Raw genomic sequence first — 15,417 nt, forward strand, 5'->3', positions numbered from 1 at the left:
GAATTCCAAATTGACTGTGGAGATAGTCAATTAAATAGAATTCACTTGGTTTGGAGCGAAGTTCTCCTACTTATGTCAGGCATTTCAGAAGCTTCAAGAAGTTTCTTCTTTGTGGTTAAAACTTTACCCGTTGACACCACAAACACCAATATTTATTTGACACTTTTCTGAGGTTGTAAGGTGAATAGTTTTTTTTCTGAAGTCGAATTTCAAAGCCTCTTTTCTCATTGTGTCAGTTTCAGAAACATTTCAATGATTTCCCAGACATGCTTGTAGCACATTGCTTCTATGTGTGGAGAATACTGGGAGAGTGGGTGTGGAGCATCCATGGGGCAATGGAAGGGGCATGGAGTTGCAGCAAGCATGAGGATCTGGAGGGATATGATGGGGCATGGAGGAGGCTTGAGGGTTATAAAGAAGAGTGGGATCTTGGAATGAATTTCCACAGATCACTGAAGGGGGCAGGACAGGTCGATAATGGAGGGATAAGTTCCGGATCCCTGTGTCTCTTTTTACCAATTCCCAACAATCCCAGAAGGGGATAATCCAGGCCAGATTGATAGGATGGGGTAAGGAAGAGGATTTGCAGCAGTAAATCAGCCCGTGTGTGGTCACGCTGTAATTATTACACAGGAAATTTTAAACTTTATTCCTTTACTTTCACCTTTCATTCATCTTTTTAAACAATAACTTGAGTTCTTCTGATAATCAGCTGTGAAGATTGTGAAGTTTATCCGTTCGATAGTTTGTTTTCTGTGGGTGGGAATGTGCACTGAATGGATAATATCAGCAAATTCTAGAACATTCAGCAGATCCCCTTTTGTGCCCTCATTCCCTCCCTTGTTGCAAACAACAATTTCCATGTTGGGAGATTGAGAGAATTCTCTGCAAATCATTATTTGTGACCAGAAGAAGATTTCTAAAATGTTGCATTTCAAGTTCTATGATCTTTCTTTCTCAATATTAACAGCTCCATTGTCTGACCCAGTCCTCATGCAGTATCCAACAGTCAGCAAGGTGCCAGAGGGTCAGGCTGTCGACTTACAATGTGCCATGTACAATGCCAGTGTGATTGACACTGATGTCCACTGGCATTACCAGAGAGCTGGCTACCACACTGAGTGGCTGATCAGCCAGTTTGTGAATGGCACCGTTACCAAGTCCCAGGATTCCCACCACCGTTTCCAGCCTTCCCGGAATGTCGGCAGCAACAGTTACATTCTGACCATTGTGAATGTGACCCTCAATGATACAGCTGTGTACAGATGCAGTGTGTGGAGCTACATCCATGGAGCAGGGACCCAGCTCAATGTCACTGGTAAGTCAATGCTGAGTGACTGGTGTGTGCATGGAATGGAAGGAAGCATACAGAATGGCAAGCTTTCAAATAACTCACAAACTCACAAGCTTTCAAATAAATCGGTTGGACTTAAACCTGGTGTTGTCAGACTTCTTACTTTGTTTACCCCAGTCCAATGACGGCATCTCCTCATTTCAATCAGTAATGAGCCACACCAGTCTTACAACTTGCTGCAAAAACATCAGGAGAACAGAGACTCTCTCACTTTCACACAGAAACTCTACTGCCTGGACTGTCACTTTAAATACTCACGGGAATTTGAAACATTCAGCTCTGAATTTAACTCACTGATTTCTGTCTCTCACTGATTTCTGTATCTCACTGATTTGTTTTTCCTCTGTTTAAAGGTGTGAATGTTCCAGTCCTTATCCAGTGTCCGAGTGTGGAACGTGTCACAGAGGGTCAGACTGCACGGTTACAGTGCACCGTGAGGAACGCCGCAGTGTCACACACTGATGTTCACTGGTACCGGGAGCTACCCGGGGAAGATCGGGAGAGAGTTTTAACACAGGATACAGGGAATAACATACACCGGAGCCCAGGTTTCACTGAGCGATTCCAGTCTTCCAGACACACCTCCAATAACAGCTTCATTCTGACAATCACCATGGTGCAGCCCAGTGACACTGCCGTCTATTACTGCTCAGTGTGGGGAGATATCAGTGGCAATGGGACACAGCTGAAAGTAACCAGTAAGTCCAGTTTACATAACAATCTCCTGAAGTCATCACCACTTGTAACTGTGTGGGAAGTGAGTGTGTGAGAAATATCACAAACCCCTGGGGTAAAGGGAACACATTAGTAAAATAGACTGGGTGATCTCATGCACTTTTATCAAAGAATAAAAATTGTGCATCGCTCCTGATTTCTCAGTCTTCAATTCTTTGACATTTTCTCTGTTTCTCTATTTCTGTTTGTTTCTAATCTTTCTCCCTCTCCTTTGTTGACTCAGCTTTTTGTCAGAGTGCTGTCTCCAGCTGTTTCTGTTTGATATTCATTCTTGGTGGGCATTACTGGTTAGGGTCCATCCCTAGTTACCCTTCAGAAGGTGGTGATGAAACAACCTCTTGATCTGTTGCAGCCCATGTGGTGTAGGTACATCCACAGTGCTGTTAGCATGGGAAATTCCAGGATTCTGACCCAGTGACAGTGAAGGAACGGTGATATATTTCCAAGTCAGGATGGTGAGTGACTGGGAGAGAAGCCTCCAGGTGGTGATGTTCCCCATTTGCCTGCTGCCCTTGTCCTTTTAGAGTCGAAGTCATCAAGTTGTAGAGTCACAGAGTGCAGAAATGGTGGAGGTTCTGGGTTTCGAAGGTTCTGTTAAAGGAGCCTTGGTGAGTTGCTGCAGTGCATCTTGTAGATGGTACACACGGCTGTCACTGTGTGTCCATGGTGTTGGAAGTGAATGTTTGATGTGATGGGTGGTGTCCCAATCAAACACATTGGCTTTGTTCTTGATTGTGTCAAGCTTCTTGAGTGTTATTGGAGCTGCACTCACCCAGGCAAGTGGAGAGTATTCCATTACATTCCTGACTTGTACCTTGTAGGTGGTGGACAGGCTTTGGGGAGTCAGGAGGTGAGTTACCCTCTGCAGGATTCCCAGTCTCTGACCTGCTCTTGTAACCATAGCTTTTACAGGGCTAGTCCAGTTCAGTTTCTGGTCAATGGTAACCCCCAGGATGTTGACAGTGGGGGATTGAGTGATGGAAATGCCATTGAATGTGAAGGGGCAATGGTTAGATCCTGTGTTGTTGGAGATGTTCATTGCCTGGCACTTGTGTGGGGAAATGTTACCTTCCACATATCAGCCCAAGTCTGAATGTTGTCCAGGTCTTGCTGTGTGCAGGAACAGGCTGCTTCAGTAATGGAGGAGTAATGAATGGTCCAATCATTAATGAACATCCCCACTCCTGACCTTATGATGGAGGGAAGGTGATTGATGAAGCAGCTGAAGATGGTTGGGCCGAGGACACTACCCTGAGGAACTCCTGCAGTGATGTCCTGGAGCTGAGATGATTGGCCTCCAACCATCTTCCTTTGTGCTGGGTATGACTGTGGGTGAAGAGGAAAAGGTGAGGAAAGCAGTGAGCAGGGTGGGATTCAGGGAATTAGGGGTTTCTGGGAATATGATGTAGGACATGAGAAATGAGCTGTGAAGAACTGGAGGCTGCGATCAGGGAGGAGGAATGGGTGAGGTTTTGAGCTTGGCACACTGCTGGGTACCAGGAATAGGGAGAGTCTTAGGGTTGATGGACATGCATTCGCCAAGGCAACAATGACCACATCCTAGGAAAGACAGTTGAGGCTGGGATCTGTAGAAGGAGCACAGCCAAGTGCCAGGCCATTTCATCTCCAGAAGCAACTGTCTGTCTATCTGTTCAATATGCTACTGTTGATGGGGTTATCCGATGGAACGATTATGAATGCTTGGCTGAATTCCAAACTGACTGTGGAGCTCGTCAATTACATAGTATTAACATGGTTCGGAGCAAAGTGCTCCTATTTCTGTCAGGCATTTCGGAAGCTTCAGGAAGTTTCCTTCTTTGTTGTTTTTCAATGCCTGTTTGTATACTTGAACACAGTTAAGATGCCTGACAAGAAATAAAACTTTATCCATTGACACCACGAATGCCAATATTTATTTGACACTTTTCTGAGGTTGTAAGATGAATACTTTTTTTTTCTCTGAAGCAGAATTTCAAAGCCTCTTTTCTCATTGTGTCAGTTTCAGAAACATTTCAATGATTTCCCAGACGTGCTTGTAGCACATTGCTTCTATGCGTGGAGAATACTGGGAGAGTGGGTGTGGAGCATCCATGGGGCAATGGAAGGGGCATGGAGTTGCAGCAAGCATGAGGGTCTGGAGGGATATGATGGGGCATGGAGGAGGCTTGAGGGTTATAAAGAAGAGTGGGATCTTGGAATGAATTTCCACAGATCGCTGAAGGGGGCAGGACAGGTTGATAATGGAGGGATAAGTTCCGGATCCCTGTGTCTCTTTTTACCAATTCCCAACATTCCCAGAAGGGGAAAATCCAGGCCAGATTGATAGGATGGGGTAAAGAAGAGGATTAGCAGCAGTAAATCAGCCCGTGTGTGGTCACACTGTAATTATTATACAGGAAATTTTAAACTTTATTCCTTTACTTTCACCTTTCATTCGTCTTTTTAAACAATAACTTGAGTGTTTCCAATAATCAGCTGTGAAGATTGTGAAGTTTATCCGTTCGATAGTTTGTTTTCTGTGGGTGGGAATGTGCACTGAATACTCCACTCACCTTGCGCCATTCCCCTGCCTTCTCCCTGTCACCCTGAACATTCCCCCACTTTAGATAACACCAGGTTAAAGTCCAACAGGTTTATTTGGTGGCACAGCCTCCAGCTTTCAGATTGCTGCTCTTTCATTAGGAAAGTGAGGGTTCTGTTCATAAACAGGGTATATAAAGACACAAATTCAATTTGCAAACTAATGGTTGGAATGTGAGTCTTTACAGGTAAACAAGTCTTAAAGTCACTGACAATGTGAGTGGAGATTGGGCCAAGCACAGGTTAAAGAGATGTCTCCATCAGGACAGTTATCGTTATTTTGCAAACCCAAGCAAGTTGTGGGGGTTACAGATAGAGTGACATGAACCCAAGGTCCTGGTTGAGACCGTGCTGATGTGTGCGGAACTTGGCTATCAGTCTCTGCTCAGCAATTCTGCTTTTTCGTGTGTCATGAAGGCCACCTTGGAGAACGCTTACACGAAGATCAGAGGCCGAATGCCCGTGACCGCTGAAGCGTCCGTCGACAGGGAGAGAACAGTCTTGCTTGGTGATTGTCGAGCGGTGTTCATTCATCTGTTGTCGTAGCGTCTGCATGGTCCCCCCAATGTACCATGCCTTGGGACATCCTTTCCTGCAGCTGATCAGGGAGACAACATTGTCTGAGTTGCAAGTGTATATATCGTGTACCTGGTGGATTGTGTTCTCACGTGAGATGATGGCATCCATGTCGAGCATCCAGCATGTCTTGCAGAGGTTGCTGTGGCAGGGTTGTGTGGTGTCGTGGTCACTGTTCTCCTGAAGGCTGAGTAGTTTGCTGCGGATAATGGTCTGTTTGAGGTTGTGTGGTTGTTTGAAGGCAAGAAGGAGGGCTTGTAAAATCTCACTATCTGTCCTGGACCCAAATCACTCACTTGTGTGAACCTGTCTCCACCACACTCTCAGACAGTGCATTCCAGATCCTAACCACTCGCTGTGTGAGTCTGTCTCCACCACACTCTCAGACAGTGCATTCCGGATCCTAACCACTCGCTGTGTGAATCTGTCTCCACCACACTCTCAGACAGTGCATTCCGGACCCAAACCACTCGCTGTGTGAACCTGTCTCCACCACACTCTCAAACAGTGCATTCCGGATCCTAACCACTCTCTGTGTGAATCTGTCTCCACCACACTCTCAGACAGTGCATTCCAGATTCTAACCACGTGCTGTGTGAAAATGTTTTTCGTAATTTTGCTTTGATAAATTACTTTATTTTGATTCCCTGTGGTTCTCGATCCTTTCACAATGGGAGCAGTTTCTCCTGATCTCTCTGTCAGGCCTCCAGTGATTTTGAATGTGTCAAATTTGAAGAAATGAGAAAGGATCTAAAAAGAGTGGATTGGGACAGGCTGTTCTCTGGCAAGGATATGATTGGTAAGTGGGAGGCGTTCAAAGGAGAAATTTTGAGAGTGCAGAGTTTGTATGTTCCTGTCAGGATTAAAGGCAAAGTAAATAAGAGTAAGGAACCTTGGTTCTCGATGGATATTGGAACTCTGATGAAGAAGAGAGAGATGTGTGACATGGATCGGCAACAGGGAACAAATAAGATACTCGAGGAGTTTAAAAAATGCAAGAAACTATTTATGAAGGAAATCAGGAGGGTTAAAAGAAAACATAAGGGTGCTTTGGCAGTCAAGGTGAAGGGTAATCCTAAGAGCTTCTACAGGTATATTAACAGCAAAAGGATAGTAAGGGATAAAATTGGTCCTCTTGAAGATCAGAGTGTTCAGCATTGTATGGAACCAAAAGAAATGGGGGAGATGCTAAATGGGTTTTTTGCATCCATATTTGCTGAGGAAACTTGCATGGAGTCTACGGAAATAAGGGAAACAAGTAGGGAGGTCATGAAACCTCTACAGATTAAAGGGGAGGAAGTGCTTACTGTCTTGAGGCAAATCAGAGTAGATAAATCCCCAGGATCGGACAGGGTATTCCCTCAGACCTTGAAGGAGACGAGTGTTGAAATTGCAGGGATCTGGCAGATATATTTAAAATGTCGGTGTCCACGGATGAGGTGCCGGATGATTGGAGGATAGCTCATGTTGTTCCATTGTTTAAAAAAGGCTCAAAAAGTAATCCGAGAAATTATAGGCTGGTAAATTTGACGTCAGTTGCGGGAAAATTATTGGAAGGAGTACTAAGAGATAGGATCTACAAATATGGGATATGTTCTGCGCAACTTGTGGGCCAAAGGGCCTGTTTGTGCTGTAGTTTTTCTCTGCTCTATGTTCTATGTTCCAATACTTGGATGGACAGGGACTTATTAGGGAGAGTCAACATGGTTTTGTGCGTGGTAGGTCATGTTTCATCAATCTATTGGAGTTTTTTGAGGAGGTTACCAGGAAAGTGGATGAAGGGAAGGCAGTGGATGTTGTTTACATGGACTTCAGTAAGGCCTTTGACAAGGTCCCGCATGGGAGGTTAGTCAGGAAGGTTCAGTCACTAGGTATACATGGAGAGGTAGTAAATTAGATTAGATATTGGCTCAATGGAAGAAGCCGGCGAGTGGTAGTGGAGGATTGCTTCTCTAAGTGGACACCTGTGACTAGTGGTGTGCCAGAGGGATCAGGGCTGGGTCCATTGCTGTTTGTCATCTATACCAATGATCTGGATGATAATGGGATAAATTGGATCAGCAAATTTGCTGATGATACAACAGTTGGAGATGTAGTGGACAGTGAGGAAGGTTTTCAAAGATGCAGAGGGATTTGGACCAGCTAGAAAAATGGGATAAAAATGGTAGAGGGATTTTAATGCAGACAAGTGTGAGGTATTACACTTTGGAAGGACAAACCAAGCTAGAACATACAAGGTAAATGGGAGGACACTGAGGAGTGTAGTAGAACGGAGGGATCTGGGAATACAGGTACATGATTTGCACCTGCGCAAAGATATTTTGGCCTTGGAGGGAGTGCAGAGGAGGTTTACTAGGCTGATACCGGAGTTGAGGGGGTTGAGCTATGAGGAGAGGCTGAATAAACTGAATAAACTCGTTAGAGTTTAGAAGAATGCGGGGAGATCTCATTGAGACGTATAAGATGATGAATGGGATGGATAGGATAGAGGTGGAAAGACTCTTCCCGCTCAAAAAAGACAGTAGGACTAGGGGGCACAGCCTCAAGATAATTATGTTCTTATGTTCTTATGATTCCCTAAAAGTGACATCACAGGTAGATGGGGGTCATAAAGAGTGCTTTTGGAACATTAGCCTTTATAAATCAGAGGATTGAGTATAAGAGTTGGAATGCTAGGGTGAGGTTGTATAAGACATTGGTGAGGCTGAATTTAGAGCATTGTGTGCAGTTTTGGTCTCCTAATTACAGGAAGGATATTAATAAGATTGAAAGAGCGCAGAGAAGGTTCACAAGGATGTTGCCGGGACTTGAGAAACTGAGTTACAGAGAAAGGTTGAATAGGTTAGGACTTTATTACCTGGAGCGTAGAAGAATGAGGGGAGATTTGATAAGGCATATAAAATGATGATGGGTATAGATAGAGTGAATGCAAGCAGGCTTTTTCCACTGAGGCTAGGGGAGGAAAAAAAACTAGAGGGCATGGGTTAAGGGTGAAGGGGGGAAAGTTTAAAGGGAATATTAGGGGGGCATCTTCACACAGAGAGTGGTGGGAGTGTGGAATGAGCTGCCAGATGAAGTGATAAATGCGGGGTCACTTTTAACATTTAAGAAAAACTTGGACAGTTACATGGGTGAGAGGGGTGTGGAGGGATATGGTCCAGGTACAGGTTAGTGGGACTAGGCAGAAAAATGATTTGGCACAGCCAAGAAGGGCTGTAGTGTTCTGTGGTTCTATGGTTCAAATCTCCTCTCCACCTTCACTTCCCCATGGAAATCAGTCCTAATTTCTACAATCCTTCTCCAAAGCCCAGGAGACTGTGTGCTTTATTAACTGCTCTCTCCACCTGTCCTGTTAGCTTCAATGAATTATACATTCACACACTCAGCTGCCTCTGTTTCTGCGTCCCCTTTAGATTTGTAACCCTTATTTACATTGTCTCTTTATGTTCTTCCCACCGACATGTATCTCCTCACATTTCTCCGTGTCAAACTTTATCTGCCACCTGTCTGCCCACTCTAACATTTTGTCTCTGTCCTATTGAATTTCCAAACGATATTCCTCACAGTTTCCAATATTCTCAAGTTTCAGATCACCCATAAATGTTGAAATTGTGCTCTGTACGCTAAGGGCTCGGTCATTCATGTATCTGAGGAAAAGCAAGATCCCAGCACTCAGCCCTGGGGAACTCCACTACAAATGATGGCTGATCTTGGGCTGCAACTCCATTCGCTGCCTGCTCACCGTACGGCCATAAGACCATCAGATATAGGAGCAGAATTAGGCCACTCGGCCCATCGAGTCTGCTTTCCTGTATAATCATGGCTGATAGGATTTTTATCCCCATTCTCCTGCTTTCTCCCCATAACCTCGGATCCCCTTACTGATCAAAAACCTGTCTATTTCTGTGTTAAAGACACTCAATGACCTGGCCTCCACAACCCTGTGTGGCAATGAGTTCCACAGATTCCCCACTCTCTGGCTGAAGAAATTCCTTCTCATCTCAGTTTTAAAGGAGTGTTCCTTCACTCTGAGGTTGTGCCCTCGAGTTCCAGTCTCTCCCACCAGTAGAAACATCCTCACCACGTCCACTCTATCTGGGCCTTTTTTCCATTACACCGACCTTTAGATAGCATCAGCATCCTTTTGTTATATTTTAGACAGACAATGTAGGTTCCAAATCAATACTAACTTCAGCACAGTGTCGATGGAAGAAATGTACCCAACTTCAAGTTTAATTCCTGGGGTTGAAATTGCAGAGGTGCGTCTGCCAACTCCAGTTAAACCCCGTCTCTCTGCCACCGTATCTCTGAATTCCCCGACAGAGCAAAATCTCTCTATTCCAGCCTTAAATGTATTTAACAATGGAGCATCCACATCCCTCTGGGTGCAGCACTGGAGAGATGGTTGCTGAGTGAGTGAGGTTTGGTGAGTGTGGACAGGCAGGGGAAGGCGGATCATTCCTCATCCTCCCAACTTCACACAAACAAGCGTTTGGAAGTTCTGGGATTTTTTTGAATGTTCCCCTGCGATTCTTTGGTATTGGTGCAAACTGCCATTGGATCAGGGGTCTCTGCCCTGCTGTACGACTGATCTTTGGACTTGTTTCAGATCCATAAAAAAAGGCAACAATGTTAGAGGAAGAAGCCATTCTGTGGCACTGGCCTTTCATTCCAGGCTGTTAACTTGCCCCGTATGAAAGGGACAATTTTACCCGAATGTGTTCAGGAGAAACTGACAGAAACAGGTTCTGTCTGATTTTATTTCCATTCCGGTCGATGTACATTACTCAAACTGAAGCTGTAGTGTGTGTAACATTCTGATATTTTACAGAAGAATCATCCGACAATAATCCCTGGATTTCAGATCCCGTTGTGTTCAGCCTGGCTATCATTCTGTCCTTGGTTGTCTTGTTCTGCATTGCTCTGCTCACAGGTTATCTTGTGAAAAAGAGGTTCTGTTCAGCAGGGAACTCCACACCAAGGTAAATATGATTCATCTTGTGTCTGTTGCTGTAACTGGACAGGGGCACTATTTTATAACTTGCTGCTTTTAGTGAGGAGTAACTTTTCCCTTGTAGCGTACAGTTCACGGGGAGTGACCTGCTACTGATGAGAGCCACACATGTCCAGACACTCAACTGGTGCCAGTCATCTCCAACTGTCACAGCATCACACTGACTCCAGCACTGACCAACAGGCACCTAACTGCTGCTGAGAGTCAGGAAGGTTTGAACAGTTAAAGTACGAAACATCACCCTCAGGATATAAGTGCTGGATAATTCCCCACCGAGCCCACCTACTGAACTCGATCAGAGCGCTGGTTTCATGCCTGTGTCTCGCTAGCTGCACAGTCCCTCATGATGCTCAGACCAAGTGAGAACAGTTCGAATGGACACTCTGTGTAAGCAGCCTCCTTCAGCCATTACCCTCCCCACAAGGAAACAATCCAATCATGTTTACCCACCCTGTTCCCACACTTCTTCAGTTTCCTTTTCCATCACCTCCCCCTCAAATCTAATCTCAAATGCTGACATTATTCCTGCCTCGACCTTCCTTACATGGCCAAGAATTCCAACTTGTCTGAGACACTGGTTCTGTCCCCTTTTCCCCAATCCAAACTCCCTGTGTGTCCTCCCACTGCTCCCCGGGCTTTGGGATACGGGAAGCAAGAATGAAAATGATTGGTTTATTGATATTGAGACACGAGAGTTTTATGAACTTCCCCAGGGGTGGAATTCAGAATCAAGGATCATGAGTCCTTCTGGGAGACCAAGTGTTAATCACTCACTGCTCTGAACTTGTCCCTTAAGAGAAATTATTCCAAAACTAGAAGTTTCTCAAACAATTCTTTCACTTCCGCAATCTGGAGAAATAATTATCAAGCTTCCCAGCATACCTTCTGATTTTGGCCAAATTCTTTGTGTTATTGCTAGAGCAAGTTCTGTTTATTTAGGGAATGAATCGATCGATCTTGTCCATCCGTGAAATCTTCCATAAAAAAGTCAGATGGGAAATCCATGTTTGAAAAATCTAAACTGCATCTCCACCCAGAGTGTGAATATTACAGCGCTGTTCTGTGCCACAGAGTACTCCGCTGTGAAGCACATTCACAACTGAAAGCAAAACTACAAGACAAAGTCATCACTGGCACAAGCAGCAGGCAGGAAACTCTCCACCCGATCACAAACATCTCTGCATTTCCTGCACATTTTGACAGGTTCAGTCTCCCGCACCAATATTCCTGCAAGATCAGATAGCCCGAACCCTGATATTACTGGACAGACAGAGCCTCCTAGACCCTGATATTATTGGATGGACTGAATTGCTGATATGTGAATATTGTGGTGAAGTGTTGTACACACAAAATGAAGCTGATAATTCTCCTTCGAATCTTTTCTGTATGAATATTGCTGCAACCATGTAACTCCTAAAAGCACATTGCCTTTATAAATTCCTCTTGTTAAGTGAAATGTTTGTCATGCTGGTTTTGATTTGCAATATCGAGAACTAACAATTGCTGACCACTGGTCAGTGATTAACCTTTTCCAATGGGAGTAGGTGTGAATTGTGAAGAGAGTGTTGGGGGTCTGGATTAGCCTGCGTTCAAATATCTACTCCTGGGCCCACGGGAAGGAGTTTGAATGAGGCTCATTGCTGTGGTTTGTGGCCAGGGCTCAGTGGAGATTCCTGAGCCAGACTGGTGTTGGTGATTGATAGTGGGGCCAAGGGATTCTTGACAAACGGGATTCAGATGTGATCGTAGAGCGAATTACCAAAATCCTCAGGGCAGTGTCCTCACCTCAACCATCCTCAGCTGCTTCACGGATCACCTTCACTCTGTCCGAGTAACAGCGAGGAGGGTATTTGCTGATGATTTCACATTCCTCTCCATTCACAGTCAGAAGTCTCACAACACTAGGTTAAAGTGCAACAGGTTTATTTGGAATCACGACCTTTTGGAGCATTGTTCCTTCGACTGAGTGGCCCTCCATTTACAGCTCTCCAATCAGTGAATCTGCAGTTAGATCTGCTTAACATTCATTGGCCAAAGTGGCAGCTAACATTTGTACCTTAAAGTAACTCCAGTTACTGTCTGACTTGATCTCCAAGGACACTAGCACTCTGGGAGAGCCATCCTGGGTCACCTGTGAGCAGAGGTTGATCTGGAACAAACATACCGTTGCTGTGGCTACAACAGCGGGGAAGATGTTGGACATTCTGTGATAACTGGTTCACCTCAAAGCTTCTGAACAAGCTGAAAGGTATATTAGTTGTGGACCTGAAGACTCCCTCCTTGCCTGGGTGGGTCAGTCTGCAGCAACAGACTGATAAAGTGGATGTGGAGAGGGTGTTTCCACTAGTAGGAAAAACTGGAACCAGAGGGCACAACCTCGGGTTAAAGGAACGATCCATTAAAACAGAGATGAGGAGGAATTTCTTCAGCCAGAGGGTGGTGAATCTGTGGAAATCTTTGCCGCAGAAGGCTGTGGACGCCAGATCATTGAGTGTCTTTGAGACAGAGATAGATAGGTTCTTGATTAATAAGAGGGTCAGGGGTTAACGGGAAAAGGCAGGAGAATGGGGATGAGAAAAATATCAGCCATGATTGAATGGCGGAGCAGACTCGATGGGCTGAGTGGCCTCATTCTCCTCCTATGTCTTACGGTGTAACATTGGAGAAGCTCAACACTGTTCACGGCAGGGGGCCGGTGGGGGTGGGGGGGGGGGGTGCGGGTGGTGGTGGGGGGAGGGGGGTGCGTGGGGAGGATTTGTCATTTCCACCCCCACCAGCACACACTCTGCTGTGAGATCCACAGGATCAGATTACTTGGAGTGTGCTGCCCTCTCCTGGTTTTTTTTAGCACAACAGCAGGAACATTGTCAGAACCTTTTCAGTCCCAGGTTCAGTTCAAGTCACACACTCATCCAGTTTGTGTTATGTCCGTCATTCCATTGTCACCCATTAATGGTTCCTTTCAGAACCTTGGGAATACTGTCAGTATACAGACTGCAGTGGGCCCAGTATCACAGGTCAGAGGTTAACTAGGATAGTATTAGTGTATGGCTCAGAAGCCCCAAGTAAATTATGATGTTAGGTTTGATCCCAACTTATTGTTATTTTTGCCACTGGTATGAGGATAAGGTGTTTCACTCCAGGTGTGATTCTACTGACCCACTAGGAAGCTTTCATTAAAAGAAATTTTATTTTACAACACAGTTTATCTATAACAAATTAAGCAGTTTAACATTTACCATTTGAACAATACTTCAACTTGAAAAGACACAATTCTTAACTGCTAACCTATTCCTATGAGTTCCAAATAAAGCAATATTCTCTGATAGATGTAAAACCTCTCTTTAAAATCAGTTAGCAAACCTCATGTTGTTTGTAGTACTGAAGCCTTTTGAACACCCCTGGAGAGAAAGAGACAGAAAGAAACACCTGTCTTCTGACACTCTCAAACAGCAGCCTCCAGCGAGAGAGACAGAGAGAGACAGAGAGAGTTGTCTTGCTTCCTCCAGGACCATACAGAAACTAGCTGTTTTAAAATAAAAGAGAAACTGTGTATCTTTCCTGCAAGCATAGCCCTTCCCATTGGCACAAGATTTTGCCTCTTGACAAGCAACCTAATAAAAACCTATTTTGAAACCCCAAGAGAAATCTAAGTAAATGCAAATGCATTAATTCTGATTCGACAAACACACCATTAGTTACAATTAATCATTATTCTGCATTCTCAACATGGAGCTCCCTCTTGCCCAGACAAATCGGCACCACATAAAACAGAGCTGAATTTTAAACATACCCTTTACAAGGAGCATTTCTTAAAGGCACAGCATCATTACATTAGAAAACGAAGTATTCACACTCCATAATAAAAATACATTGGATACATTTATTCACATTTCTGAGTTTTTTTTGGACAATTTGATATTAAAACCTTAATTTTGTGGTGGTAGATATTATATGCTGATAATTATTTTGGAGAGAAACTGTTCTGTATGATTGGCTAAGTTTGTTTTTCAATTTGTTTATTAGTCTCGGCTGGTCAGCAGTAGGGGTTGTATTTAGAAATCATCGCCAGAAATTTTCAATTATTTCTCTCACACTTTTTAAGATCTGTTCCTACATCTTCAACCAACCAACCAACAGGGTATAGTCATGACAGCCAGGGCTCGACCCTGGCACTACCCGTTTGCAGGGTTTTAGATGAGGGGTGAGTGTGAGAATGGACAAAGGGGCTTCCTGTTGTGTTCTGGCCCACTCCCACCTCTGGAGCAGACAAGGCCTCAGACAGGCCACTCAGCCTTTCACAATTGAGGCCCTGAAACAACCAATTACTGACCACTTAGTGGACATTTCACACCCAGCCTCAATTTCATTGGTTGCTGTAGGGATTTCCCACCAATAAAGGAAGGCACAAAATAATCACACTTAGCTCTGGAGTGGGGCAGGGTGAAGAGGGAGGGAGGGACGGGTGGAGAGGAAGGGAGAGGCACGGTGCAGAGGGAGGGGTGAGGGAGGCAAGGTGGGGAGGGAGGGGACATGAAGCCAGGGTGGAGAAGGAGGGGACAGGGTGGAAAGGGAGGAGGGAGGCAGGGCGGAGTGGGAGGGTGGAGGGAGGCAGGGTGGAGTGGGGAGGGTAGGCAGGCAGGGTGGAGTGGGAGGGTGGAGGGAGGCAGAGTGGAGTGGGGAGGGTAGGCAGGCAGGGCGGAGTGGGAGGGCAGAGGGAGGCAGGGTGGAGTGGGAGGGTGGAGGGAGGCAGGGTGGAGTGGGAGGCGGAGGGAGGCAGGGTGGAGTGGGAGGCGGAGGGAGGCAGGGTGGAGTGGGAGGCGGAGGGAGGCAGGGTGGAGTGGGAGGGTGGAGGGAGGCAGGGTGGAGTGGGAGGGCGGAGGGAGGCAGGGTGGAGTGGGAGGCGGAGGGAGGCAGGGTGGAGTGGGAGGCGGAGGGAGGCAGGGTGGAGTGGTGCAGTCATCCCTGGATTATACCAGGAATCCTGGACCCTGAACCCTGCTCTGTCTATCCTTTCCATCAGCACCACCCTACTCACCAATTTGAATTCAATAAATATCTGGAATTAAGAATCTACTGGTGACCATGAAACCATTGTCGATTGTCAGAAAAACCCACCTGGTTCACTAATGTCCTTTAGGGAAGGAAATCTGCCGTC

The 15,417-nt window shown here is 45.5% G+C and overlaps 1 protein-coding gene across 1 annotated transcript in view; it reads left to right on the plus strand.

The window, feature by feature from the left end:
* Positions 1–14,305, plus strand: part of LOC145350506 (basement membrane-specific heparan sulfate proteoglycan core protein-like) — a 119,139-nt gene extending 104,834 nt beyond the window's left edge. Inside the window, exons 11-13 of the mRNA XM_080199703.1 lie at positions 971–1,318; positions 1,708–2,052; positions 14,286–14,305. Of these exons, the coding sequence (XP_080055829.1) occupies positions 971–1,318; positions 1,708–2,052; positions 14,286–14,305 (713 nt within the window). The remainder of the gene's footprint in view (positions 1–970; positions 1,319–1,707; positions 2,053–14,285) is intronic.
* The last annotated feature ends 1,112 nt before the right edge of the window (positions 14,306–15,417 follow it).

The sequence above is a fragment of the Carcharhinus amblyrhynchos genome, chromosome 12 (assembly GCF_965287045.1).
Source record: "Carcharhinus amblyrhynchos chromosome 12, sCarAmb.v2.hapA, whole genome shotgun sequence".
In the NCBI taxonomy this organism is placed as follows: Eukaryota; Metazoa; Chordata; class Chondrichthyes; order Carcharhiniformes; family Carcharhinidae; genus Carcharhinus; species Carcharhinus amblyrhynchos.